General features: G+C 32.7%; 2 protein-coding genes across 2 annotated transcripts; one reads left to right on the top strand and one right to left on the bottom strand.

Annotated features, from left to right (window-relative positions):
• On the top strand, positions 1–8,373 carry LOC108199651 (protein trichome birefringence-like 38). Its single transcript, XM_017367572.2, has 5 exons — positions 1–382; positions 764–935; positions 7,312–7,487; positions 7,565–7,723; positions 7,858–8,373. Exons 1-5 carry the CDS (start codon positions 84–86, stop codon positions 8,141–8,143), a joined length of 1,092 nt encoding a protein of 363 aa, XP_017223061.1. The 5' UTR covers positions 1–83; the 3' UTR covers positions 8,144–8,373.
• Positions 8,374–8,778: 405 nt separating this feature from the next.
• LOC108199652 (uncharacterized) lies at positions 8,779–11,841 on the bottom strand. Its single transcript, XM_017367573.2, has 4 exons — positions 11,087–11,841; positions 10,897–10,973; positions 9,891–10,002; positions 8,779–9,189 (listed from the first exon to the last, which is right to left on the bottom strand). Exons 1-4 carry the CDS (start codon positions 11,335–11,337, stop codon positions 9,060–9,062), a joined length of 570 nt encoding a protein of 189 aa, XP_017223062.1. The 5' UTR covers positions 11,338–11,841; the 3' UTR covers positions 8,779–9,059.
• Between the last annotated feature and the right edge of the window lie 6 nt (positions 11,842–11,847).

The raw sequence follows: 11,847 nt of genomic DNA, 5'->3' as shown, positions 1-11,847 counted from the left end.
TTATGTATAAATAACAAGTGCAGGGTGGTGCCTTAGACAACTCTTGAGCACTGGCTGTCTTTATATGCAGCTTTTAGAGCAAAATGGGGTCTCACTACACCTTAGTTTTCTTCAAATTATTGACCCTGTTTATTCTTCTTCAAGCTCTGGTTGTTAAAACAGAAGATACTGTGTTTAATGAGACTAGTTTGAGAGGTAAGAAACTAGGGGGTGGTAAATGCAATTTCTTCCAGGGCAAATGGGTTGTTGATGCTTCTTACCCTCTTTATCAATCTTCAAACTGCCCTTTTATCGACCAAGAATTCGATTGCATTAAAAATGGCCGCCCTGATAGACAGTACCTTAAGTATTCTTGGCAACCCAACTCTTGTAATCTTCCCAGGTACGTGTGTTTTGTCATTTGTGTAATTTGGTTTTTCACCAGTTAACTGTCTTGTCAAGTGACCAGTTCTTCTAAGAACTAGAATCTCGAGGTGTTAGGACGGTTTATTAGGATTATATATCATATTCTGACGTGTGTCCTTTCAAAATCAAACTAAATTATGTCGGTTTGTAGAATTTGCGGGCTAAATGATGTGAGTGTGTTTTTGATGTGTTTACTAGAGTTTTTGACTTTTTTTGAAAGAAATTTCCACTTGGGGGTAAAAATCTAATGTGTGGATAAATATGTGTCTGTTTGTGCTTTTTGGTTATAAAGTAAAGATTCTAAATATGCAAGTTGTTTATAAATGGTTTGACATGAAAATCATATGTATTGTTGTAGGTTTAATGGTTTGGATTTTCTGAGGAGATGGAGAGGAAAGAAGATAATGTTTGTGGGTGACTCACTGAGTCTCAACGAGTGGCAATCACTGTGTTGTATGCTTCATGCGTCGGTGCCCAAGTCTAGAACCACTTATGTGAGGAGAGAATTGGTGTCATCAGTTACTTTTGAGGTTAGTGAAGTGCTTGCTTTTCTTTTCAGTTACTACTGTTTTATTGTGTCTTGTTTTTTTTTTGCTAAGCATTGTGTCTTGTTTTCATTATTACCGCTTGCTGGTCCTGTAAGTTTTGCTGCATCAAACGTTTCACACTGTCATTATATTTTACACACGTGACTGGCATCTTTCTCGCTCTCTTTACGAGAAGTCGATAATTATAAACAGCATGGACGCCTAAACCGTAAACCCGTTACATCGATGGGTCCCGGTCCCAGTTATTGATGGCTTAGGACTATTTACGTGACAAGATTATAACAAATTTTTAATATATTAAGCGCTTTTTAATTGTTGAATGAGGAAAATATTTCGTCCAGCCCTTAAAAAGCTCCGGATGAGTCCCGTCGGCGTCCAATGGATAAAAAACACAAAACGTATTAAAAAAGAAGTTAAATAATCCTGAAAAAAACATTAAATATATTAAAAAAATATTATAGTCCTGAAAATAGTTGGCCACCTAACCAGTCCCATCCATGGATATAAAACAGTGAGTTTGTTACTGTTGGGAAGGATTTGTGTTTTCTTCCTCCATATTTTCTGCGGATTGTTTGTTGTTCCAGCAATCTCTGTCTGGAGAATGATGGTGTTATTATATTTATATGATGTTTTCTTTATTATTCTTCGTTCCTGAGAAATTTTTTATTGATAAAAAATGTAAAATAATGACTGTTCACCAACCATGACAACAAGAATCGGTCTCAAAATCCAAAATCAATCAAACAGCATCCGAATTGGAGACCTTAAATTCTACAATCATGTCAACTAATATGAATTTAATTTGATAATTATATAAGATAATTAAATCTGTCAAAAGTCTCGCAGTTGTAATTTAAATGCAACTTAAGAAGAGTAGCACTCACTTCAGAATGCTAATGATTGATATAGAACTTGACAAAGACTTGATATACTATCACATGTCTGTAAAATGACATCAAAAGCTTCAAGCACTATATTTGTATGATATATTAGTTGGCATCTGAGTAAGACACATCTATTGAATAGTACTTCAATAGATTTTAATTGTTTTTAAAGAACATTAAAAAGAATTAATCACTTTCCTATCCACTTAATATAAGTAATACCTACTTTTCTCTTCATTTATTAATGCTAAACTAGCATAAAAGCCCGTGCGAGGCACGGGCCTCTAGTTTTTGCTGTGTTTTAAATAATATTCATGTGTAATATTGTTCTCGTTCGGGCCTTGGGTTTGTATTTTGTTTTAAATAATATCCGTGTGTCATTATATTGTTTCGAGCGTAACTATTACATTTTATTTTTTTGACAAAATATGTAAATATGAAAAATGTAATATTTGCAACCTAATAGCATTGATAGTAATAATAAGTACTATTCCCTTCGTCCCATTTTATATGACACTTATTGTTTTTTGGGACATCTCTAAAATAATGAACTAATTATACTTACTATTTTTAAACACTACTTTTCACTATTACACCTACTACTTCTCTATTTTCTACTCCTTCCGTTTCTTTATTCTTTTCCTATTTGGGATGTCGGTACTGTTCATAACATGACACAAATTACTAATTTACATCTAATCTATAAAACTAAATATAGTCATGAGTGATCTTGTTAGATTCGTATTCACGAGTAGGCCTGTAAACGGATCGGATTTGGATCGGATCTAGCTAAATCCATATCCTGATCCATTTAAATTTATCGGATTCGGATCGGATCGGATCAAGAGTCGGATATTTTACAAGTCAATCCATATCCGGTCCACTCGGATCATGGATAATCGGATCGGAGCCCCGATCCACTAAAAATTATGAAATATATTTTTTCACCGTGAACAATGTTTTAACTTTCATACAAAAAAAGGTGATATTTTCTAGCTATATTAATACATAAACTTTAGCGTAATAGGTAAAAAAAACTAATAAAGCAGTATTTAATAAAAAACTTCAACACATAATTAATCAAGTAAATAGAAAAATAATAAATAAGTTGCTTAATACTTTTGGAGGAAGTAAATTATGATTTGCTCCTCTATTAATAAGGATTAAAATCGATAAATATGTCTTAAATACGGAACCATGTGATTGAGGAGGTTTTAAGTGAAAGAGTTAGCTCCTGCGTTTATACTCACTCTACATAAAAAAGGAGTGATTATTAGATTAATCGGATAACAAGAGTGAGAGCCATGTCAAGAATTAGGAGCGGCTGATCGATTATAAGAAAATATGATTTAAGATTTTGTCTTGTATCTTTAGAAATTTTTATTTTGTATGTGATATATTAATAATAATATATTATATTATATTATATTATAATACAATATAATATAAAATATATAATATAGTTAAGTATGAATCGGATCGGATCGTTAACAGATCGGATTTGATCATATCCATATCCATTCTTTATCGGACCGGATTATTATCGGATCGGATTATTAGCAGATCGGATTTTTTTAATAAGGATCCATATCCATTTATTTAACCACGGATCGGGTCGGATCGGATCGGATATCCGATCCATTTACAGGCCTATTCACGAGTACTTTAATACAGTGAGGTTTTTATATATAATGCGACTACGAAATGAAAGATATTAACGATTATAAATGTGTATTGGCCAACGTGAAAAGTACAAACAGGAAAAGTATTTAGGGACGGAGGGAGTACTCTTTTTTATTAAATAAACACTATTACACTTACTACTTACCTCCACTATCTCAAATCTATTATCAAATTTTGATATGTTCCACCACTTTACCCACTTTCCAACTAAATTCACTCTTTTTTTACCACTTTTTTTTTAATCTCCGTGAAAGTCAAATAAGGTCACTTGAAATGGGACGAAGGGAGTATATTTTAAAAAACATTATAGATCAAAAACTACATTTGAACTGATATTTCTATATTCAAATTCGTTAGGATATAGAGACCATTATTATATTATCTATGTTCGAAATTATATTCGAAATTAATATTGAAACTTTTAGATTTTAAATTTATTATACCTCATTAAAAGTATCTGTAATTTATTGTTGAAATTACTATATTATTTCAACTAATATACCATAATTTTGATGAAAACTTGTTCTTGATATGTGAATTACGATATCCTAAATCATGATTAAATGAAGATGTGTGGTCCGCGCTGCCTTACATTTATTTCTTCTTTTTTGAGCGTACATTTGCATAATTGTTAAAGTGATACATGATGGACCAGATCATCAACACATTCTTTTTACCATATGTTGCACATATTTTGCAATTGGGTTAATTATCAAATTGGTCACTGAAGTGGGCTTAATGTATCAAGTTGGTCACTGAACTCAAAACGGTATCAAGATGGTCACTAAAGTCACTATAAATATCAAATAGGTACCTTGAAATATGAGTTCAAGTAGTAAAAATATTATTTATAAAGTTTTATACATTATTTTTAAATGTTACCACAACCAACTAAAAGGTTATGACTTCTAGTATTTAAAATAATATATTTATATTTTTATCAAGTTTATTTATATTTATATTTTATTATATAGTTTTTTTTTTGTATTAATTAAAAATAAATAATAAATAAACTTGATAAAATCTAAATATATTATCATAAATATTAGAAGGCATAACCTTTTACTTGGTTTTTGTAACATTCAAAAATAATGTGTAAAATTTTATAAATAATATTTTTACTGCTTAAACTTATATTTCCAGATACTTGTTTGATATTTATGGCCACTTCAGTGACCATCTTGATACCGTTTTGAGTTCAGTGACCAACTTGATATATTAAGCCCATTTCAGTGACCAACTTGATAATTAACCCTTTTGCAATTTGCATAAGTAGAAATTGAAACATAAGTTGTATGTAAAAAGACACATACCTTATTTTATTATAAAAGCATCAATTGAACTACTAACCGTATAATTGCATCCCAAAAATTTCTGACACCTTTGATGTGTCTTATCCTTTTATTTTTCATATCAATTATATAGTATTTCAACGTATTATATTTATATTGTTAATTTAAAAATATTAGATGATTATTACTTTGATACAGTATGATATAACATTATCTCGTTATAAAATTTTAATTTTCTATAATTAGTTTTTTAGCTTGTCGGTTAAGACTTTTAATGATTTTTCATGTAATCCTTATAAACCAGATCCCAAACAAATGATTTTCTGGAATTTCAAATAGAAAAAATAGAGTAGATGTGAGTTAGGCATCATGAAGCTCGTAAAACCATGAAATATTTAGTTCAATTAGTCGTGTAGTTACTTTTTTAGGTTTGTGTAAACTCACTTTTTTAAATATTTTGATACTCGTATTTATTAAGAGTGATTAATGTAGCATATCATGTTCAATTGATAAAGATCAAGTCATATATTCGATATTTTGAATTATGAAAAAATATTCTTGTTCTAGTCCCGTTTAATGAGATATTAGTTTTCACTGTATCGCGTCAGATTATCCGATTCAGAATTAATTATATTTTATTAGTTTAATTTGTAAATGATTAATTTAATTGTAGTTTGAATCATTTTATTTAACTGGTATGTTATATATTGAATGATGGTATATTAAAAATTATAGTTTTAAGACTTTAATATATATAACTTATTTCTCTGTGTTATTTTATTTAACCAAGTAATATTTATAACTCAAATCTTTTTTGTAGTTCGCGTAAACGCGTTTTATTATTATATAGTTGACTTTTGATTAACAATATAGAATTTCCTTAAATTCACCTTCATATCACAAGTTATAGTATGTCAAATACATATATCACCAAAATTACATCATTTAGATATATCTTTTGACACCAAATTTGATGTATTGTCACTATTCTTAGATCTATAATTTTTTTTTAAAAAAAATTTAGTTACACATCAAATTCTGAATTCATAAGTTTAAAATAAAAAAAATATTCTAAAGATCAGGAATATTCTTTCAGCTACCTTAATTCGTGTTCTCCAAAATATCATAATCTCTTTAAAAATCGCCTTTGAATTCGTTCATTTTTATTGGAATATGAATTATATCTATTTTTAGAAATCTGAATCATGACTCGAACCCGATTATTCATATTCATTTTCAATTTTAAATTTATCTACGTAAATAATTAATTTATAGATATTAATCTATCATGCAAACAATATATGAAACTTAACTGAAATAATAACTTATCTCAAATAAATAGGATATTGAAACGAATATAAATACAAAAGTTTTAAAGTATGTGGTTAATGATTTTGAGTAACAAACTAATTGTTTGTGTGGTTCAAGTGGCTTGAGTGATGTATTCTTCTCGAAGAGGTACTGAGTTCGACTCTTATGAATTACATTTTTATTATATATATGAGAAGAGGTTAGGTTCGGAGTTAGGCTCAGGTTCGGAGCTAGGTAATTTATTTGCTCAGGAGGCTTAACACGAACCTGTTGTGCTACTACTTATATATAAGTAGATTCTTATGATCATCTATCCGGATGTAAAGCATGAGTGTCTATCAGTGGACATTCTTGAACTTGACTGTAACGTCTACAAGACTCCAATAATTAATGGCTTCCCTCATCTTCCTCCCACCATCACGATGCAAGTAGAGCCTGCTCCCACACATGACAGTGAAATTAGGGAAAAGCATCATAGACTCTAGTTGGTGCTGGACCTCGAAAATTTTTTGTTTTAATTTTAGTCCCGGATTTCTCACAATCCTGGTTCCGTCACTGTTCACAGACACACACCGAGACACATGTTCTTGTTGAAGAATGAGAGTAAAGCTTTGCTGCAGTGGTATTCTCCCTTGGTTTCATCTACTGAACTTCTATCTAAGAGAACAATCTTGGGAATTCACCTGGAAGTCTTTTTCATTATAATCAATAACAATCTATCTATAAAAAATAAGGTGATATAGTGTACATCAGACCTTCTATGGCAGTTCCTAATAACTAGGATGCGTGAGTCATGTGCACTGCCGGATTGACCTCAATGCATGTTAAGAGACAATCCTCACCGGTTCTGTCGAAGATGTTTCATCTCAACAATCAACATTCATGTGTCTGGGAATGTTATTGTCCAGCTATTGCATTTATAACAATATGCCAAATGAAAATTTAAGGCTCACTCTCTGATCAACAATATGAAGGGGTCCATTAGTTAGGTGGCTGCAACTTGTATTCACATTCATGGCAGTTTCTTTGTGTAGTACTCTGTTGGACTCAATAATGTGCAAGAATTTCATTGCACAGTAACCTTTTTTGCATCTGAAATAACATTTTGCATCTCAACAATACGAATGAGATGAATGCAGAACCTTTTTTTATATCTTTAACTGAACAGAAATACTAAACAACACGCAGGAATATGGACTATCGATAGTGCTATACCATACAGTTTACTTAGTGGACATAGTGCGAGAAAAGATTGGGAGAGTACTGAAACTGAATTCAATTAATGGAGGAAATGCATGGAGGGGAACAGACATGCTAATATTCAACACATGGCACTGGTGGACTCACACAGGGAAATCTCAACCGTAATACACTCTCAGACACATTTTTATCTCATTGTAAGTTTTTCACGTATAGTAAGTATTAATTTTCTGCATTTCAGATGGGATTATGTGCAAGATGGAACTACCGTGAGAAAAGACATGGACCGTTTGACAGCATTTTACAAAGGACTGAATACATGGGCTAGATGGGTTGATTCAAACATCGACACTTCCAAGACTAAAGTTTTCTTTCAAGGGATTTCTCCTACGCATTATCAGTTAGTAATTCTGACACTACTGCATCACAACATACAAAATAATTTGCTTATATCTACACTGGTAGAATATGAACTTATAAGGCAGTTCTCAATAATCGTAGGATGAGTAACATCATGAAATCATGTAAAAACAGGGGCAGGGAATGGAATTCAAAATCCAAAACTTGTTATGGGGAGCTAGGGCCGCTAACAGGGTCGAAGTATCCAGCAGGAGAACCTGCAGCGTCTCTTATTTTGAAGAAAGTACTGAGTTCAATGACGAAACAAGTTTACCTGCTTGACATCACGACACTCTCCCAGCTAAGGAAAGACGGCCACCCGTCAGCTTATAGTAATGATCATTCTGGAATGGATTGCAGCCACTGGTGCCTTCCTGGCTTGCCTGATACATGGAATCAAATTCTTTATGCAGCTTCTTGATGTGAACATACAGATATATGGGACAAACGTATAGATTATTCAGCTTCCTTTTCATTATAGTATATTTACTTGTAATCATTCTACGACCATCAATTGTGTAATATGGGTCTTAAAGAAAGGTAATTGTGTATGTCTACTTGGGCAGATTAGGGAAGAAGAATCAACTGTAAAGTAACTGACCAAGCAAGTTCAATTACTGTGAATGAAATAAGAACTATGTATGTTTTGTATGTCTGTTTACACAAGTTTAACTTGAAAATTTGATGTAACTAAGTTTACTTTATAGTCCTGCAGTCAACATTCTCCTGGATATTATCTCATATTCCTTTTCTACTCTATATGAGGCCCCTGTCTCCTATCTTCCTAAAAAGTAGCATTGCCAACTCTAAATGTACTCCTACGACTCAATCTTGGCACCGATTTGATCAAATATGCAAGCAACCATGTTTAAGAGAGCTCAAAATTTATAAACATGCCAATGAATGCTGAAGAGAATGTAAAAAAGGTCATCAACAATCAACTGATCTACTCATCATCCATGTTATCCAAAATTACCAACATGCACTCCGAAAATGTATGAACTTGGTAATTTGGTATATTATAAACATGCCAATAGTGACTGACCGGATATCCTCTGTTGAAAAATATAAGCCATTTGATTTATTATCAGTAACTGTTCTACTCATCATCCATATTTTACAAAATGGCTATTAAAAATAAAAACTATGAACTTGGTTACTCATATTGTAACCCATACAGTGGACCGACTATTAAGAGTCAATCGAACTATGTAGAACAGATTAAATATGGGAAAATTTTAAGAATGATCTATAAAGACATTAACAATTAAAACATTTAATCAGGAACTCAGTCATCTGCACTACTATATAGGAATTGATAAACATCAATCAGGAACTCAGTAGCCAACATAAACAGCTGCATTTACTATGTAGCACTCATCAGTTTTATCTCCCATTTCTTCTACATGGACTCCACTGGAGCATATTAGTCCACCATCCACAACTTCAAAAAGCACAATGTCTCCGCTGTCAAAGTTTTATAGTTTCCCCAACAAAAATGACAGGAAAAGAAATTATTTAAGTAATGAGAATGAATAATCAACTGCTGGACTTACAAAATATATAAATCTCAAATTAATGTGTGGAAACTCAAGACATTGTGCAAAAAACATAATACATATAGAAGTAATTATGTTCAAGTTTCAGCAATCGTTATACACTTTGTAAATAAAAACAATGCGAGGGTGAATTTAGATCGTCTCTTTTGACATGGAGGGGAGTGATGTGCAACATGACTGTTTTTAATTGTTCAAGGCTCGGTCACCACGCCACTTTTTTTTTTCTCTTTTCATCACAACAAGCCCGCAGATCCTGTAAGGTTTAAACTCGAACTTCTACCGAATAAATTCCTTGTGCAACCACTTTGGAAATCAAGGAGACAAAATTTTATGCATGTTCAGTTCTGTTAACTAACAGAAATACACAACTAACATTGTTTATCTTTGTCTAAGACTGCACTACTTTGTGGGAAATTGAAGTACTATAGTACATTTTAAAGTATATATATTTTACAATATAGGTTGCCTGTTAATATATTTCTTCAGCACATACTTGGTCTTATCCATCAAGGGTATAACAATATCAAATTTTGTATCTCAAGGAAGATTGAAATCATTTAGGCGGAAGGCAATCAGCCGACAGAACAAATACTAAGGGGAGATACTTACTAAGGAAAAACGGATTTCACTTTTTCAATGTCTAGCGAATTTTGTAGAGGTTGAGGGACTCCAAGCCTGATCTGTAGCTTCATCTCTTCAAACGAAACGCCAGGTATAGACCCTGAACCAACAAAACATTTCAATATAAGTCTATAAGACGTTCCAATTTAAAAGGGAAATGCCAATGCTCAAATGCTATTCTATCTAATAATATTAAACAAAAGACCATAATAATTAAGGAAAAAAAAAGTTTAGTTTGTCAACAATGTCAAAATGTCTAAGGGAAAAATTCTAAAAGTAGAGATCTACTTGCAATATAAAATGTAGTTATCAAATATCACAGATATTCAATCAGAAACAGGTTACAGACTTCATTCCTGGCAGCCATGAGATCTGACTTCAGCACTAGATGAAAGGATAGATAGTCATAGAAAAACAAAATCCTAGGTTTTTATACAATTTTTATAATTTCACCAAGAAATTTCTGTGTGGATTCCATGATTTAAGGTGATAATATAAGTATAGAAACACAAAGGTATCATCCAAATGTTCCAACTTATAATCCCTTCCTTGAAATGTAAATTTCAATCTCTTCTGTTAACTCACTTTATAAGGTCGGTGTGGATGACTTGCAGTTGAACAAGGAAAGTGTCCGAAAATCATGTCAGTTCAAATACCGTAAACCAAGAAGCCTCAAGAAAATTGGGCAATCCTCTTGATACACTTACAATAACCCAAACCAACACTACTAGAATACAATATGATCCTGGTATTTCAAGTGAGCGGGAATGTTAGAATCCAATATGATCCTGGTCACTTGTCACTTAACAAGCACAAGTGAATAAAATTCCGATTAATAGCTTTCAAGAACTGAACTTTTACTTCAAAATTAATCCAGTCAAAGCCACTTGCTGTACATAAAATACAACCAATATCTAATCAAAGCTAATTACATACACATTCATAATAACAATCACTCTGCAATCTGCAAATCATATAAAAAAACAGCAATCACCTGCGCGGAAGGCAGGAACAGAATTGGAAGTAATTGCATCTCTGCAAGCCCTCATTGCTGCTTTTGTAACATCTTGCCTGTACATTTTTGTTTTTTCAACATATAAGAAGTTAAACCCAAGTCATATATCAACATCTCTTACAGATATATAAAATTATAAATTCTTTAATAAATGAAAAGTGAAAGAGACCCGTGTTGATCATAGCCGACACCCATCTCAACAAACAAGAGCTTGATACTAGGATTAGGAATGGAAGGGACAGGCAATGGTGGGGCCTGATGGGCCATGGGTGGTGGTGTTTTAGCTGAAATTAGCCGAACTTGACGATGTTTTCGAGGTGGATTTGGTGAGATATGTTGGGGAGATGATGAGGATGTTGGATAATATAATTGAGTGTGAAGAGTGGTGTTGGGTTTAAGGAAAGTGTTTGAACTCAACATCTTTTCACTCGATCTTCACTCTGGGAGATGTCTGAATTGGGCTTTGAGTGGAACTAATTTGGGTATATCGTTGGAACTGATGTTTGAATTTAAATGCCAGCTAAATCGTTTGTTGTATAGTCAGACAGTCTAACTATACAACAAAACAGTGTTCTCTGGTGGGGAATAGTCTTATCCAAGGTGTGGAGTCAAGGCCACCGCATGTTTTTTTGTAAATACAGTTGATTCAAAGGTGGAGTGTGCCCAAACCCCGCGTTTCTCATTCCCATCGTTACCTCCTCCGCGGGACACAAACCCCGATTTCTTTCTCGATTTTTTCGATGTCTTTACCGGAGACTCATCGGCGCTAGAAAACCTGAAAATGGATGATTTCTCGCATTCCGAAATCGGGACAGCAACCGGACAGGATTAAATCAGCACTGTCCTAGAGTCTCATTCTACCCTAGAGTCTTTTCGCATTCACTGTCGTTTCGGCTCCAATCAGGTTTTCTTCTCTTTGCTTCATTCAAC

Source organism: Daucus carota, chromosome 8, assembly GCF_001625215.2.
Source record: "Daucus carota subsp. sativus chromosome 8, DH1 v3.0, whole genome shotgun sequence".
In the NCBI taxonomy this organism is placed as follows: domain Eukaryota; kingdom Viridiplantae; phylum Streptophyta; class Magnoliopsida; order Apiales; family Apiaceae; genus Daucus; species Daucus carota.
The sequence above is the reverse complement of the archived record's forward strand: the minus strand, read 5'-3'. Positions and strand labels throughout refer to the sequence as shown.

Coding starts and splice junctions, on each gene's coding strand:
- LOC108199651 (XM_017367572.2), top strand. CDS start 84: ATGGGGTCTCACTACACCTTAGTTTTCTTCAAATTATTGACCCTGTTT. Junction 383..763: donor AACTCTTGTAATCTTCCCAG/GTACGTGTGTTT, acceptor GTATTGTTGTAG/GTTTAATGGTTTGGATTTTC. Junction 7,724..7,857: donor ATTTCTCCTACGCATTATCA/GTTAGTAATTCT, acceptor ATGTAAAAACAG/GGGCAGGGAATGGAATTCAA.
- LOC108199652 (XM_017367573.2), bottom strand. CDS start 11,337: ATGTTGAGTTCAAACACTTTCCTTAAACCCAACACCACTCTTCACACT. Junction 10,003..10,896: donor TGTTCCTGCCTTCCGCGCAG/GTGATTGCTGTT, acceptor TTGTTGGTTCAG/GGTCTATACCTGGCGTTTCG. Junction 9,190..9,890: donor GTGAAATCCGTTTTTCCTTA/GTAAGTATCTCC, acceptor AAACTTTGACAG/CGGAGACATTGTGCTTTTTG.